General features: G+C 32.7%; 2 protein-coding genes across 2 annotated transcripts; both read right to left on the reverse strand.

The window, feature by feature from the left end:
* Positions 1–2,676: 2,676 nt before the first annotated feature.
* LOC134229413 (uncharacterized) lies at positions 2,677–9,829 on the reverse strand. Its single transcript, XM_062711170.1, has 4 exons — positions 9,780–9,829; positions 4,987–5,021; positions 4,532–4,834; positions 2,677–3,068 (listed from the first exon to the last, which is right to left on the reverse strand). The coding sequence occupies exons 1-4, from the start codon at positions 9,827–9,829 to the stop codon at positions 2,677–2,679; spliced, it is 780 nt and encodes a 259-aa protein (XP_062567154.1).
* Positions 9,830–10,277: 448 nt separating this feature from the next.
* LOC134229414 (uncharacterized) lies at positions 10,278–11,274 on the reverse strand. Its single transcript, XM_062711171.1, has 3 exons — positions 11,208–11,274; positions 10,761–11,063; positions 10,278–10,672 (listed from the first exon to the last, which is right to left on the reverse strand). Exons 1-3 carry the CDS (start codon positions 11,272–11,274, stop codon positions 10,278–10,280), a joined length of 765 nt encoding a protein of 254 aa, XP_062567155.1.
* Positions 11,275–18,112: the final 6,838 nt, after the last annotated feature.

The raw sequence follows: 18,112 nt of genomic DNA on the forward strand, positions 1-18,112 counted from the left end.
AAATCAATTCTTATCTAAAATAAGTTAAAATGAAAACGTAAATGTAAGGTAAGTTTACTTTCAACAGCATAAAAAATGTATTTAAATATATACAGTTTTTAAAATAGGCGAACTTTTTGATTCAAATTTATTATTTACAAAAAAATAGTAAATAATAGATAAACAAATAAAATGAAAAAAAAATTACCTTAAAAATGTCCATGTCCATGTCCATGTCCATTCTAATTTTTTTTAAATAGGTACATACAAAATAATGCTTTGTAATGCTATGTAATGCCAGCATTACACTGGATTTTATGAAGTAATGCATTACATTACCATTACATTTGGGTTCATGTAATGAATTGCAATGCATTACCATTACAATAAGCATTACCCCCAAACCTGGAAATGATGACTTTAAACGAGACTGCTGAAATTCTGGTTTCATCAACTTGTTTGTCAATAATTTACCTCGATTTAGAAATCGTTCATTCGTAGAGCATGCTCTTGCGTATCGAATCAACTGAGATATATTAACTCTTGTTAGACTACCATTAACGTCTTTTTCAAGTAATATAGCCAAGTATGAAACAGATGTTTCAGACGCTGTGGTATCTTTTATCTCAACTCATCAGGATATATCGTATCGACATAAGAATGGAAATTGTCATTGTTAATTGACACTACGTCGTTGATATATCTAAATGTCGAGTTGAAGACCACAGCAAGTATTTTCTCCTTTCACGCATAAGAGTTTGGACAAAATCTGTTTCAAATAAATACAAAAAAGATCTGCTAATAACGGGTGCAATAGGTGTCCATGAGATTTTCAATAGATTGTTTGAAAACCTGGTCTCCAAAAACCACATAGATATTGTTAATCAGAAACTCAGGCTTTTTGTTGTCAACTTCAGAGTACGTGTATGTACAATTAGAATGTTTTTTAACAAAATAATTTTGCAAATGACGAATAACAAGGTAAGTAAATTTACGAGTTCCATTTTTATTGAAAAAGCAGCTGTCAATGATATCAAAAAGCCTGACAATGGACTTTAATTTATCGTGGGGTATTGTTTTGTAAAAAGTTGAACAGACCTAAGTTTTTAAGCTGTTGATTTTGGTGAAACCTTGTGATTTCAAATTGTCCAAAAGGTCCTCGGAATTTTTCAGTATCCATTTACATCACTTCTTGAATATATTGTTGCACATAATTCTTTAAGTTTCTCCTTCACTACTGTTAATATCTTAGTGAGAAGTATAAAAAAAGGGGGGGATTGGTTGAGCATTTACTGGAACCCGCTGCGTATCTTTGTAAGGATCGTTGTTTTCAGAAACAGTGAAAAAATATTTGGAATGAGATACTTTGCTACAGCATACTGAGTATAGTGGTGTAAATCAGATGTCGATCCGCAACACCTCAAAAGAACTTTTAGAAACTTAAAAAACACCTTTTTTTCAAAAGTCTTCAATACTAAAACTTAGAACTGTTCTACACGTACACTTGATACAACTTGCTTTACAGTAAATTCTAGGCTCTTTGATATCATAGACAACTGCTTTTTAAATATTAAAAACGGAATTCGGAATTTTCACATTTTGGTCAAATTACTTTGTGCACACCCAATCTGATTGTACACACAAGTAGTCTTAAGTTGATATTAAAAACCTCATTGACAACTTTTATGTAGTCTTCCGAGACAAAGTGTCCAACAGACTGCTGGAACTGTGCCTCTCTATTAAATGAAATGATTTTTATATGAATTTGAAGTAGAATTTATTCAAATGCTTTCGCATAAAGGAGGAAAGCACTTGCTGTGACCTTCACATTCCCCATTCAAATATATCGACGATATTTTATCTAATTACAATTATAGTTAATTTTCATTCATGTATCGACTCGATTTATCCCAGTAAACTTGAAATATAAGACACCACTGAATCTGTCGCATTTGTTTCATAATTGAATGTTTTATGATTATAGACGATAAGAACCACCTACCATGTGAATTCTATAACAAATGAGCTTTTCTTTGTCAACTTCCCTACATATTTCATATAATATTCCACTATCGTCTGCTTATGGTGTTTATGTCTCCTAACTTACTCGCTACTCAAGAGCTTGCTCTGAGTACGATAAATTTTTAAACTGAGGTACGCTACTAACTGATAAGTTGATGTTACAGGCATTTCAACAACCTCGTTTAAAGTCAGCATTATGTATATTTTGTGACAAGACCTTTCATTGGATACCAACAAGTATGACCCTTTGACCTTGACCTTGGAGTTTGACCTACTTTTTAAAAAAAGTTTAACATTGGCCATAACTTTAGAACGGTAAGAGCTAGGGCTTTCATACTTCACCTATGTAATCCTAGTGAAAATGCATTTTATTGGATATTAACAACTTCGACCCTTCCAACTTGACCTTGGAGTTTGACCTACTTATAAAATTTTAACCAAGGCCTTTCATTGCGTACAAACAATGACCCTTTGACATTGGCCCTGGAGTTAAAATCTTCCTTTGGAAAAATTAACATAAGCCATAACTTTAAGTTTTGAACAGGCTTTATTTTCCAATGATAATTATTTTTTTCTGAAAAATATATTTCCTAAATACGTGGTGAAAATACTAAGTAATTATAAATTCTTTATTCAAGCATTTTGTGATAAAAAAGTAAACAAGAATGAAAAAAGTCAAATTTTCCACCCCTGAAAACTGGAATAATACTCCCACAGTTGATTTCCGTCGATAGCTCGTATGTTAACTTTATCGCCAGATTGCAAAATTAGTGGCGCAGTATTAGAGCATGACTGCATTCCGGGATTAACTAAGTTATTGCAGGCAAGCAGTCCTTTTCTTTTACCATTGACGCAAATTTCTGTGTCAAATATTTTTCGTTCAGCTACCAAACTACTCCAAGCAAAGGCGTACAATCCATCAGCTGGCGCAGTGAAGAAACCGGTATGGGTATCATATGCGCTCCCATTATTGAAATAAGCAGCGTCATAAACAATGTTAATTGGGGTACTTCTATGTAGGTATAATTTTCTATGAGTACAGGCATGGAAAGCTATCAAATCTTTCCCTAAATAAAGAAATAAGACTTGAAACAACTGTATTACTTATCCCATATTTTTTGAGTAAAATTATATGTCATACTAATTTAATACATTTATCATTTCTACCTTGTTTTGTGTGGGGTGTGTGTGTAAGGGTGTGTGCGTGTGTGAGAGGGTTTGTTTGTATGCTGTTTCACGTCCCTCTCAAGGTTAATTGATTGATTGATTGTATATTGTTTTACGTCCCATTTTAGAATTTTTCACTCATAGAGACGTCACCATGTACCGGTGGAGAGCTGCATTTTTTCCTAAGCTCGACACTTACGGCCATTGAGCAGGAAGGGATCTTCTTCGTGCCAGCACCTACTGCGACACTGGACCTTGGTTTATACGGTCTCATCCGAAAAACCTGTCTCCACGTCCCACAGTGGGATTCGAACCCGCGACATAAGGATCAATTCCTTACTTCGCGACTCTAGAGCAGACGCTCTGAACACTACGCCACGCAGGCGACTGTCTATCTTGGTAAATCCGGACATTACAGAGTAGACATTTTAAACAATCGAATTTACCGAAAGGGACTCAAGGTTTTCATTGACATATGGAAGAATTCGAAAAAAAAAATATTAAAAATGTATTTTTATATGTTTTGATTTGTGTGTTCATTTTATCAAAATAATTAGATTGATACAAGCTATAATGTAGACAATTATTTAAAATTTTAAACTTCAATTATCATTAAGGACAATGAAGTTCTGAACTTCTTTTTTCTTTGTTTAAGGGAATCCGACCCTCAGCCAGGAAGGACAACTCTTTAATTTATAATTTAATTCAAAAAGTCTTTAAATGAAGCTTGAAAATTAAATCTTTTCATGCAACAATTTTCATTATATGCCTCTCAATGTGCTTCAAGGTTCTTTAAACTTCTCAGAAAGGTCTAATTAAAAGTAGAAATTTTTATCCCGAAAAAGCATCTTTAGATACCAATGTTTATTAACATGATATGAAATTAGAAGTAATTTATGGAGCTTTGCAAAGAACCTTGAAGCACATTGAGAGGCATATAATGAAAATTGTTGCATGAAAATATTTAATTTTCAAGCTTCATTTAAAGACTTTTTGAATTAAATTATAAATTAAAGAGTTGTCCTTCCTGGCAGAGGGTCGGAGTCCCTTAATTGAAAACTTACATACGCAATTTTAAAAACAAATGTTGAGAAAATTTTTCAAGAACATCCCAATTTAATGCAGTATTATAAATTAAGAATGAAAAAATATTAGTACGTAAGGTTAAGAAGGGTTAGATCTAAGTGCTTTGTGTATCTTTAAATAATATTTATATGAATGCTTGTTCATTTTTTAAATACTCAATCCCCCCCCCCAATATGATATTTACTTTAAGTAAAATAATTCTTTAGCAGTCAATAATAATTAATTGCTAATAAATCAAAAAAATGGGGATAAAATTATTAAGAAAATGTCCATTTACCTTCAGATTGAACTTGTGGTTCCTTGACACATTGATAAGTGATCTGTAAATATTTACTGTAATTTGGACATTTATCCTCGAATATGCTCTTTGAGGCATGGAGGTGACACGTTTGGTACCCATTACAATTCCATTTGACTTTGATTTCAGATGTCTCTGACCGACAGGTGCTTGTGTCAGTTTTACCTCCGGGACAGACATGGGTGTCTGTTCGGCCAAAATTAGAGGAGATAATCTGTATCTTGGTACCTTTGGCACACCGTATAAAGCCTTTCTGGTCATCACAAAGAGCAAACGTCTGATCTATATTAAAAAATAAACAATTGTACCTCATTGAATTAAAATTATTGACTTCATATGAAGTTCAAAGACATAATTACAAAATACATCCAAAGTAAAAAAATAACCAACCTGAGACTTGTCATTCCCATCAAAGGCAAAAGAAGGAAAATGGCTGATAGAATTTGTCTCATCATTTTCTGTCAATTGGCTACGGTGGTATCGTAAATAAAAATCAAATTAAAGTGGTTTTTTTCTTTACACTAGTAAAACTACAGTAATAATTGTGATAAAAATCATTGACATGCAAACTTGATACACTCACATACCAAATATTAGCTCAATATCTGCAAGCTTTAAAAAAAAGAGCGGAAAACCGAGTGGGACAGACTAATAGACAGCCAGAGCGACAAAATGATATCGGAGGGATAGACACGAAGAAAACCTATAGTATCCTTCGGTTTAACTGGTAGATAACTAAAAGTGAAGATGGAGGAGAGAGGTTGCCAGCTACATGTAATTTACATTTTCCATTTAAGGTAGGAAAAACACCCGTGGATTCTATTTTAACCCATTTCTTAAAAAGGACTGGAGGAAAAAAGAATAATATTACTATATTGACAACAATGAATGATCCCTGAAAGAAAAATAATAAGTTTTGGCGTATTTGCGTTATATTTTGTGAAAAAAATCAGAGAATCCTATATATTGGTCACTTGGGAGCTTACATTTGCTATCTAAGTGCAAAAAACAGGCATGTAACAGTATGTTATAAAATGCATTGCAACTTTTTTTCCATAAATAGTAGAGGGATGATATTTGGACACATATATAAGGTGTCTCTATTCTTTATGTACTACAAAGGTCAAGGTCATATCAAGAGGTCAAAGGTCAAATATTGTGACGTCATCTACTGAATCTTTTAGTTTTTTTTGTCATTGATTTTTTTTCATCGCCAAAATATCCGAAACCACCGGTTCAATTTTATTCATTTTTACACATTTTATTCTAGGACCTATTTGAATCATTCTGTTGATTTTTTATAAAAGTTGAATTATACGTTTTCTCCTAAGAAAACTTAAACTGTTGGATATTTACATGTGATTGTTCAGTTTCTGACACAATGTTTGTTCTATTTTACTTAATATTTTACCCAAATTTACCAGTATCAATGTGACTTACTGATTTAAAGTATTAAGGACAGACGAGACGTTCCTTAATAATAGATAAATTTTTCTAAAAGTTTGTCATTGAAGTATTGCTACTTAAACATGTTTACGCACAAAAAATTGAGGTACCTTACCAGGCATTTCTGCAAGATACCAGGGGTAGTTTTTCTTATATAATCCTTTGGGGAAGAAAAATAATTTTCCAATTTCAAATGTTTAAGTGTTTGGATCCTTTAAAAACATTTAGAAACTGGTTTAGAAATCAGAATGTTATTAAAATTTTTAATAGTTTTCATACATTACAAAGATATACAAAACAGATTTTGAGGAACGTCTCGTCTGACCTTAAAAAGGTTATCTTTATTAAAAGTATTACACAAATTTGCAATAGATCAATCGAAAATTCTAAAATAAGGCTCATTCTCAAGTCGAATGTCTGATTTCACAATCTTCTTATAAGGGTCTGATAGGCCATATTTCAGACTATGTGGGCAAAAAATGTGCGGTTGAATTTCTTTCATATCATATATAAAGAGAGATTTTGTATCCAAGAACAAAATATCAAAGTTTCAGAAAAATTGAATTTGAGGAAAAATTTGACCAATCTATTTGGTCCTACCTTAAAATTGACAATGGAAACTGATAATTAAAGGACAAACTTTTTTTTTTTAATTTCTACTCATCAATAAGTCACTTCAACACTAAGAAATCAATAAAAATAAAACATAAACATTGTTGACGACCTTTTCAGAAAGTAAATATATATGAAATACTAGGAAATTATCATATTTTGAGAAATCATTATTTAAAGAAATCTTTCATATTCTCCATATTTTTTTTTAAGAATACCCTACATACCTACTCAATTTTTTTAAAATTTGAGTTGGGAGAGGGAAGCAATCTTTTAAAGATGGTCTTGTATCACATAATGGATACTGAAAAAAATGTCAAGTATTATATGTACCAGATTAATAAAGGTGGAATATTGACTATACCTTGATAATATAATTGTCAATATCTGCACATGCAGTTCTGCAGTAGAAACTGTAAATGTGACTCTCGGTTTGTAAGGTGTATTATATATAAGAGTTCAGGTTACATGTACTACGCAGTAAATGACTGAATGTAACAGGTTTTGATCGAAATTTCTGATATCATGCATTATAATTAATTGAAACTGGTCTATGGTCATGATAACCTGGTATTAACCAGTTGTTAAGACTGGCTAAAATTAAAATTTCATATTTGTTTGCTTACTATAAATCTATTAATTGAAAGTTAATTTAATTTGTTCTTTAGATATTTTTTTGACAATTCGTGACTCTCGGCCACAGTGTACCGAATGATATCTGCTTTTTAAATGATTGATAAAAGGTTATGTAATTGCTACAATCTCATATTATGAAATTCAAAATCAAGAACTTTTACTACTTTGTTATTCTACATTAAATTTAAAATGAGAAAATAAACTGTCTTGAAAAAGTCAACAAGATATTGGCTTAGAATATTGCTACATCAAATGGGAAGATGATGACGGATAAGATGAAGTCATCTTGTCTTTCAGATGCCTTGAGTTATTGTAAAAGATATACCCAAATCACAGACACTTGGGGATGGAGGCCTTTTTCATTTTTGTAAATCTGGGATCGACACACCTTTTCCCTATTTTATATGAACTACATGTCTTCGATAATGTTATCCTTTTGACTCTATAAGCAATTTTTAGATTATCATTTAAGACTGATTCATAAAAAGAGAGTCGGATATGATACAGCTGATAGAGACAAAAATAATTGTTATATTTTACTTGAAAAATACGTTAATGGTAATCTAACAATCAAGCTCTATGATAAACGTGATGACTTTGAATCGTCAACTTCCATTACTTATGCAGCAATATACCTTCATCACCTGCATACCGGAATGATATCTCTCAGTTGATTTGACACGCAAGAGCTTGCTCTACGAATGAACATTTTTAAAGTAAAGATGATGAAGACTAATTAACAACTACATGTAAATTACATGTGTATGACAAACGAGATCACTTATTCTCCGATTCCACCGTCAACTTCCTTTATTTATTTTGGAAAATTCTACCTTCACCTGCTGAATGGTATTTATTTCTCCCTAGTATTATTCGCTACTTAACAGTTACCTAACAGACTGATTTTTAAAGCAAAACATGCTACCCACTGCTAAGTGGATGTTTCAAGGATTTTAAAACCTCCTTTAGAGTCGGTTTTTCGTATATTTTATGGTCCTTGTAATGATATTTATGATGTTTGCAAAAATAGCATATCATTGGGTATCATTTTGCCTGACTTGTTTCATACCCATTTTAGGCACTTGTTTTAATAATGATTTGACTACAGAAAATTCATTTTATCTAATTAATACATAGGGCTTCCGAAGGGTGTGACCGTTGAAAAGGGGATCATTACTCCTCCTAGTCACCTGATCCCACCTCTGAAATTTCCAAAGTCTCGTGTTTTATTATGCTATCTTCATATATTTGTTATGTTTATAAATTTCTTGAGATCGTTATCTTCACTTTTTACTTGTAAACTTTTTCTTAGAGTTTTGGTTAAAATAATCTTAATTCTTAATATATACATTTGTATTTATTATTTTTCTCTTATATCACGATTCAGGCAATCTGTATTAAAATCTGTTTCAATACACGTTCATCACTTGACAACAAATTTATTGTTTAGTCATCAGTTAATGATCGATCTATTTTCACAGCGACAGCATCAGTGGTCGATGTGGTCAATGCAATCAATTTATAACGTTGGGGTTTAAAATATATGAGTTTAAAACTGTTATACTAAAGCATATGCTAACACCTGTCAGAAACAAAAAGCAGTAGGCAACTTATTACATATTAGGCAATCTGCCATTATCATTCTTTACTGGGCAGTAGAAGAGAAAATATAATATAAGCCGAAACACTTCTTAAATAAAACTAGAGGTACTAGAGGTACTGTGAGCAGTGAGCTCACTAAATGATACCCCCGCCTCCCATATGAATATAATGGTAGTGTCCATGTTTTGCTATGGGAAACCCAAAATATATAGATGCACAATGACATTTATACATAATAAAGATTCTCTGAAAGTCTCATCAAATTTCATTCAGTTGTATAAGAAGAGTTGCGGATAAGAGGTAGGTACCCCAAGACGTAACTGACGGACGGACGTGCAGCTAGACAGACGGACGGACATCCTTATTAGTATATACCATCCCACTTTCAAGCAGGGGGTATAATAAATGAATCAAACGACAAAGATAATAAACGTATCTATTTCTGTATTAATTGATTTCATTAGAATGGAATTTTAAAACTATTGTTTTAAAGCATTCATTTCTCTGTATAGAGAACATCTTGCCCACACTGTTATTATACCCCCGCTTGAAAAGCGGGAGAGTATATAGTGAGCGGAATGTCCGTCGGTTCATCCGTCTGTCTGTACACCCGTCTGTTACGCTTTGGGGTGCCATCTCTTATCCGCAACTCCTCTTATTTCACTCAATTAAATTCAATTAGACTTTCACAGAATCTTTGTTTTACATAATGCCATCGTGCACCCTCTGTTTTACTTTTGGATCGGACGCAAGTTTTGGGTTTCCAAGAGGAAAACATGGACACAGCCATTCTTTCTGTAATATTGAAGGGTACCCATCTCTTATTCGCCATTCTTCTCATACCACTGAATAAAATTAAATGATACTTTCACAGATTTTTTATAACATGATGAAGTCGTGCACTTCCTATTTTTTAACTTTTTGATCTGACATTTCTTTCTGGTCTCCCAGTGCAAAACATGACTTTGCCATAAGAACCATATTGGAGTCGAGGGGTAAAATTTAGTGAACTCATTGCTTACAGTACATGTATCTCTTGTTGAACCTTCTTATTTCTTGCTTGTTCATTCTCTAGAAATTACATTTCTATACACCAGCTTGTAAAGTTAAAGGATATATAGTGATCGGGATGTCCGTCCGTCTATTACGCTTTGGGGTACCCATCTCCTACCCGGACCTCCTCTTATTTAACTGAATGAAATTTAATGATACTTTCACAGATTCTTTATAACAAAATGCCATTGTGCACCTTTTATTTTACTCTTTGATCTTACACTTATTTCGGGTCTTCCAGTGCAAAACATGACTTTGCCACAATGAACATATGGGAGGGGAGGGGGTAAGATTTAATGAGCTCGATGCTCACAATACCTGTAGTATTTATTAGATTACAAAACATTGTATTCGAAAACATACATTCAAAACATTTTTATTCAACTCTCCATCCCTTAAAACTAGACCATCTGTCAATTAAGTTATTTGCATTTGTTGTTCTTATGTTCACCTTGTCTCCAGCTTTCAGGACCAAGGGTACAGTATTTGCACAATTTTCATAACCTGGATTGGCCTCGTTGTTGCAGTTTCCGTATCCTTTCTGCACTCCATTTACCAGGATTTTAGCATCAAAGATTTTTTTCACTTTAACAAGACTTGTCCAGGTAAACACATAAAGTCCGTCAGATGGCGCTGTGAAAAAACCACTTCGAGGATTGTACGCATTTCCGATGTTGTAATAAACGCCATCATATACAACATTGACGGGGGTGTTTCTATGTAGATGCAATTGTTTTGTGATGTACGCATTAAAGGCGATTATTGATTTCACTACAACAAAAATTACAAAGAAAATAATGTAATTTATATTGCAAAAAATGTTATTTAGAGGATTCAGCGAATCAATTTTATTTCTTACCATTCGTTTGCGGATTTGGACTCTTCACACATCTATATTTGACCTCCAGATATTTGGAATAATCAGGACACGGGTCTCCAAAGTATTGATCAGCAGCATGAAGGTGACATGTCTGGTACCCATTACAGTTCCATTTCACCTTGAGGTCTGACGTCTTTGAACGACAGGTAGTTGTACCAGATTTACCACCCGGACACATTTGTCTATCTGTTCGTCCGTAGTTGGCGGATATGATCTGAATCTTTGTTCCTCTCCAACAGCGTATGAAGCCTTTTTGATCACCACATAGGGCAAATGACTGATCTAAATTGATAAATTTATGTTTTTTGAAAAATCGTTCACTTATTAGTACTTGAAAATAAAGTTAACTACAAATGTAAACAATTCTAGTCAACTCGGCAAGATATATCTGCAAAAAATGGAACATAAAATACATTTCTGAGTTACCTGATGCATTCAGTTCTTTTGTTGATGCTATAAGAAGTAGCAAGCAGATACTTGGGAAATATGCCATCTGTCTCTGCTAATAAGACAAGACAGAAATACACGAATAAAAGTTTTGAAACAAACTATAAGTCCATCTACTGTTTGACTTTATCTTTAAAACTGTCAAGAAAAATAATAAACTTACCTTTTCTGATCAATAAATTATTATCTTGAATGAAAAGAAGTAAACCAAAATGTGGAAATAACCACAGATATCATTGTATATATGTACTTGTATATTTTTTTGATTTACGTGACCAAGTGCAACATATGTTATTTTCGTGTTCAAAATCAACATTATGTCACGAGAAGTGGTCATTATAATTTAGCACCAAAATTTTATAAGAAAAACCATTTTTGTATCTAATGAATATATAAATTACAGTATCAGTGTGTATTTCTATCTTGATTTTTTATTACTATTTATGTTCATAAAGTCTGCAGACAATAACTTATACCAACGCATAACATAACAGTAAAATTGAGAAAGAAATTTTGAGAAACAAGATTTTGTTTGATAAATGAAAGGTATGGAGATAACGAACAGTATTCAATATCAAAGTCTATAAAACAATACAAAATAGGAACAGAGCAAACACGGACCTCCGAATCATCAGAGGTGGGATCGGTGCCAGGGAGGAGTGAGCATCCCCTGCTGACCGGTCACACCCGCCGTGTGTTCCTTGTCATGATCGGGAAATAACGGAAAAATCCGTCCACAATTCAGTGTATAAATAATGGTCTAACAATTAGTATGAAAAAACGTTAGTCAGCATTTGACTCAAAGATAAATTGTATTTGCTGACAAGGTCAATGTATCGACCATAGAACTTCCGAAATGATGACTTTAAACGAGACAGCTGGTATTCTTGTTTCATCAACTTGCTTGTCAATAATTTACCTTGATTCAAAATTGTTTATACGTAGAGCATGCTGTTACGTATCGAATCAAATGAGATATATAAACTCTGTATGCAGGTGATGAAGATATATTGCTGCATAAGTAAGGGAAGTTGACGACAGAAAAGTTAAAGTCATCACGTTTATCATATAGCTTGGTTGTTAGATTACCATTAACATCTTTTTCAAGTAAAATATCCAAGTGTGAAACAGATGTGTCAGACTCTGTGGTATCTTTTATCTCAAGCTCACCAGGATATATCGTATCAACGTAGGAATGGAAATTACCATTGTTAATTGACAATACGTCTTCGATATATCTAAATGTCGTGTTAAAGGCCACAGACAGTGTTTTCTTCTTTTCACGCATCAGATTTTGCACAAATTCTGCTTCATAGGAATAAAAAAGTAGGTCTGCTAATAACGGGGTGCAATTGGTACCCATGGGAATTCCAATAGATTGTTGGAATACCTGGTCTTCAAAAACCACATATAGATATTGTCAATCAGAAACACAAGCATCTTTTTAATGTTAATTTCAGAGTACTTGTGTGTGCAGTCAGAATGTTTTTAACAAAATACTTTTGCAAATGACCAATGACCAGGTAAGTATATTTACGAGTCCATTTTTATTGAAAAAGCAGTTGTCAATGATATCAAAATACCTGGAATTTAATTCATTTTGGGGAATGGTTGTGTATAAAGTTGAAAAGTCGTAAGTTTTTAAGCTGTTGATTTTGGTAAAACGTTGTGATATCAAATTGTTCAAAAGTTTTTCGGAAATTTTGAGTATCCACATCTGATTCACACCACTTCTTGAATATATTGTTGAGAACTTTAAATTCTACGTCACATTCTCGCCACATCAAAGGAAGTAGCCGAGATCGCGTCTCTCCCACGCTAAAGTCGGTCAGCTGCAACATACAGATTGTTTTCGGGGTTCAAAAAATGAGTAGACAGTCCCGATGTCGTTTTCTTGAATGTAACCTGCAAAGTTAAAAGTTTTTTTTAACCTTGAATTTTAAAAAAAGTTTTTTTAAACCTTGAATTTAAAAATCTTAAGATTTTTTCAGTCCATTACGAATATTTAAATTGGTCGATTATTTTATTCTATTATATCAAAGTTTACTTTTTTCATATTTGCGTACAAGTATAAGTCGAGTAGTGCATGATTCATTGATCATTGGATTTATTAGTTACGCGTATCAACCCAAGTCATGCATGCTGAGATTGTTGCAATTTGGTACAAAATATAATGGTGAAAAATGGAGACCCTCTTTATGCGTATATTCGAGAGAAAAGATGAAGAGGGAAGGCCGGGGAAGACGTGTCCATTTACCTTCAAATTTTATCGATTGAAGTTCAATTTATTTTTAAGTTTTAACGAATGTTGTATGTACAGGGTAATTATTAAAGACGATGAAGACAAATATAACTTCTTAAAATCATTTATTTTTGATTTGGCGATTGTGGCCACGACCTACATAATACAATATATATTTTATTAATCGTTATAACATAACTCCTTATAAACCTTATATCCTTATCCTTATAAACCTTATCCTTATAAACCTTATATCCTTATCCTTATAAACCTTATATCCTTATCCTTATAAACTTTATATCCTTATCCTTATAAACATTGCATCATTATCCTTATAAAGTCCTGAAGATTTGAATACTGACAACATTCAAGCTGGTACTGGGTTAGCAGATACTCAGCAGAAGTTGTGAAAAAATAATTGTATCATGGAAGGCGTGGAAAATATTGATCTATCATTGGCGTCGGAAGCAAATTAAAGAGGGGGGCTAAGGGTAAGAAAATTTTTTAGACCTCCCAAAAAAAACTGAAAAGCAAAAAAAAAACAAAAACAAAAACAAAAACAAAAAGAAACAAGGGATGTGTATTTTCCAAACACGAAAATCCTATTTCGTGCGTATACCTATGCAGCAATGTTCAATGCCTTTACTAAGTCTAATTTTGGAGAAAAAAAAAAGGGGGGCTAAGCCCCCCCCCCCCCACCCCCGGTTCCGACGCCTATGTCTTTAAAGCCAAAATCTTATTACACATGCATTTCCTGATTCCTAAAGATGGGCCTGGTATATTTTGAAAATAAATAGACTGTTCTCGAAAAAAATTAAAAATGAATACTTAGTAATCTACCCTCGACTAGCAAGGAAATAAATAAGCTGTCCTTGGACAGTACTCCCAACCCCCAATCCCCACCCGAAACGGAGTTTCTCTTTATCCTTGGTTTGTCAAACTTTTTTCTAATGCAAAAAAAGTTATCCGTCCCTGACTTACATGATGATATGAAAAAAATCTGAAACGAATTTAACCAACCCCTCTCCTGGGCGCCCCTTTACTCACACAGTGTATGTACATTCATTTTCACAAGGTATATATATTATATAGGCAGCTGCTGTAACAAGGAACAATCGTCTCTAACTCCTTTTTTTCTTTCACTTTTCCAACTTATCTCATGTAATAATTGACTTTTTTAAAACCACCATTTATTCCAGATACTTAAGTTAATTATTTCAAAGTGGGGTGAAGAAATACTTAGTAGATGGAAAGAAAACCCGAAAAAGACTCAAATATGTAGAATAATGGTTATCATTATTGTAAATAGGAAGTTTCAAAGAACTCAAAATTAAGAATTGGGCAGGGAAGAGGTTTTTCCTCTCATATTTGTCAATTTTTTGCAATAAAATGTGAAAGAGACTATATTGGATTACGGTCTTGAAATTTTTGTGACAGCCTCATGTATCTAAAGTACATGCAGTGCACAATGATTTTCACGAATTGATATTTTTAGTATATAAATATGAAACTGTTTACCTAAGCGGTTGTAAAGTATCTTAATTAAAACGTAAAGCCTTTCAATGAACCTTTCGAACAATATGTTTGAAACGAAAAAAAGTAGGGTGGGGTGAGGGCTGGCCCTTATGTTATATGCCCGTCAGATCCACAGTGTCAAGAATGATGAAACTTATGGGAGAAAATTCCAAGAAGTGTAGATTAAAGTTTGTTCACATAAACTCCCATCCCCTTTAAATTTAGATTAGGACCACTTATGCATTTAAACGTTCAATACTGGGCTGATTTCTGCTATTTTCAGAGCCACAGTGCTCAGGTAAGCGATGTAGCCCATGGGCCTCTTGTAGTTCCACTGCGTTAGTACAATACAAATATTCATTGAATCGCATAATTATTAAAAGTTGTCTTAGCATTCGATAAAGTTGTCCCACAGTTGCTGAAATCGCACATGTTTTTCCATTCTAACCCCCCCCCCCCATATATGGAGGATATGTTGCTGTTTGCAAAAACTCTGCGTACGTAGTGCTCGGTATGGTGTTCCCTGTTATGGGCATTTACATGTTCTTACAGAAATCTCAGTTTTATAAAGGATTGCGAAAATGTGCTTTTGAGTACTTTTCTACATAATGCAAAGTATTTAAAAAATCTGCAGCAGTGCATGTATGTCGTATATGAGCAATCAGAATGGATTTAATGCACTGTGTGCTTGCTGATAATTAAAAAATCAGAGTGCATAATTAATGAAAATACCTGATCATATTTTAAACATCACTGATCCAACAGAGTGAAAAACATACATACAGCCACTGAAACGTTTCCTGGAGAGAGAGAGAGAGAGAAAGAGAGAGAGAGAGCTATTATACGTGTGTATTTTTTAAGCAAAACTATGCACCCGTTCAAATTTAGTATTTTGACATAATTATTGACAATTGTGAATAGGCATACTTCTCTTCTTGACAGAAATGTTCTTTTATGTATGGATACTTAAAGAACAAGTACATATTGTACTGGTATAATACGGTTGTTTGGTGTATTCATGTAAAAAAAAATCTATGTATACTTACATGTAGTTCTCAAGTCTTTCACTTCATGGTTTGATTCATAAACGGAATATTTCTCTTTTCCACAGAAAAATCATTTTACATCAACAGTACCAGTAATTTGAAAAATACTACACAATCCAAGAATGACCAGGACGAAATACTTAAAATCCCGCAATTTAAATTGATCATGTACATCATTTTATATCGCATGTATACCGTGCCATATACACAAATGGTAAACGCTATAAAATCAAATTTCACGGCCTTTAATTTATTATGGACTCTAAAAATGCATATAATATAAATAATGTTTTTTTCAACTGTTTAATAAGATTTGTGTTTTCTGTCCCCTATTGTAAACCCGTTAAACGTCGGCGATGTGTATTGCCGCTGACCGACTTTAGCGTGGGAGAGACGCTATCTCGGCTACTTCATTTGATGTGGCGAGAATGTGACGTAGAATTTAAAGTTCTCGACAAGCAAAGCGTCAGCTCGTCACAAACAATGTAATCCTTTAGGGGTTTTGAAATCTGCTATATCTTTGTAAGAATTTTATGAAGTTTCGGAATCCAATATATATATATATATATATATATATATATATATATATATATATATATATATATATATATATATATATATATATATATATAGGGTAGTTCAAATTCATTTTGGCTCTGTGGAATATTAAAAATATTTAAAACTGACATATGATTTTGAAGAATTTTCATATACCCCTGTATCAATGAACAGAGAAAGAGAATGAAATATCAATTATGAAATATTATTATTTTTCTCATAAAATTCGTTTATTGTTATTTATGTACTCATTTATGCACTGGTTATTAATTTTGGTTCACAAAAATGTGGCATTTTTCTCCAGAAAATAACGATACCGGTACCTTCGTTATTTATACGTGTAATCAGAATGTTGACAGGAAAATTTTGAAAGTTCAGTTCCAGCTTTCTTATGTAAATATGACATAAAATGTTCTACATCTTTTTGCGGATTATTTTTAAAAATAATGTTTTTAGAGTCTATACCAACTCCGATCCTCGGAAATAAACAAATTTGGTTGAATTCTTATAGATGTGCTGGTGTATAGAGCAAAACTATAAGGTTATTATAGGTGTGTATTGGAAGTTATTTTCTCTTTGCTTGGAGAAGACTATTTATTCATGAAATCTGAAGATAACAATGATCAAGGAGAAAAGTCCACTGAAACAATACGATTTGGAAGCAGAGCAAACTTCTTAAACAGAGGTGGGATCAGGAGCTATGGATGGGCAATCATGTGAGGTCTGAATCAGCATTTAAAAAAACGAATTCAAAAACTATATATAGATACTCTTCAGATGATTAATGGTATCATTTTGTTTTAGGGTCCTTCACATTTGGCCCTTATGCAATGATATAGAAAATGTTGGTAGTATCGTGTCCTTTATAATTATTGAGATTGTTCTTAAATTTCATTACCGGGGGTACTAGGTGGTTTATGAAAATATGGAAATAAGCAAATGCTAAACGTTTTAGTTGATCAGTTATTCATAACAGTGGGGTTCTATATATATGTAATTATTACTTTTGACTGATTGATATTACTTTGAAAACGTTGATTTGAGTTTTTGAAAATATTTAACAATCAGTTTTCACATTTAATTTGTTTCATTCTTTTAAAATGCGATTTATTTTCAGATTTATGGGTACTTTAACTTGCAGAAGATTTTGTCCTCCATCTTTCATTACTGGGAAGGAATTTGAGGGATATTGTTACTTATAAACCCCACCGAAGTTCATATGTAAAGTGTATCGAAGTAAAAGTGACAAAACAAATTATAGGCTTGATGTAACTCTCAATTACTAATTAAAATGATAGTATAAGAGTTATGTATTGCATCTAAAAAAAAAATGATAGTATACACTGCGATGAAAACATTATTGTATGATCCATATTTTTTTCCATTATCAGTTATATAGCTTATAAGTTAATTGAAAATGTCTATTTTTTTCTGTTTTTTATATTTAAGAATTGTCCGTTCTTTAAACGAATTTACAGATCCCAGAAATTAAAGTTTTCAATTGGCATTAATTTATTGGGCTT

This window comes from Saccostrea cucullata, unplaced genomic scaffold (genome assembly GCF_032062105.1).
Source record: "Saccostrea cucullata isolate Sc308-1 unplaced genomic scaffold, CSIRO_AGI_Scuc_v1 ctg368, whole genome shotgun sequence".
In the NCBI taxonomy this organism is placed as follows: Eukaryota; Metazoa; Mollusca; class Bivalvia; order Ostreida; family Ostreidae; genus Saccostrea; species Saccostrea cuccullata.

Bases quoted from the DNA above. Each gene is read 5' to 3' on its own strand.
- LOC134229413 (XM_062711170.1), bottom strand. From the start codon at position 9,829: ATGGTTCTTATGGCAAAGTCATGTTTTGCACTGGGAGACCAGAAAGAA. The intron at 4,835-4,986 runs GCCATTTTCCTT...TTTTTAATATAG, and splicing joins TGATGAGACAAATTCTATCA to ATCAGACGTTTGCTCTTTGT. The intron at 3,069-4,531 runs GTAAATGGACAT...TTCTTTATTTAG, and splicing joins ACCACAAGTTCAATCTGAAG to GGAAAGATTTGATAGCTTTC.
- LOC134229414 (XM_062711171.1), bottom strand. From the start codon at position 11,274: ATGGCATATTTCCCAAGTATCTGCTTGCTACTTCTTATAGCATCAACA. The intron at 11,064-11,207 runs GTAACTCAGAAA...TTATCAATTTAG, and splicing joins AAAAGAACTGAATGCATCAG to ATCAGTCATTTGCCCTATGT. The intron at 10,673-10,760 runs GTAAGAAATAAA...TTTTTGTTGTAG, and splicing joins TCCAAATCCGCAAACGAATG to TGAAATCAATAATCGCCTTT.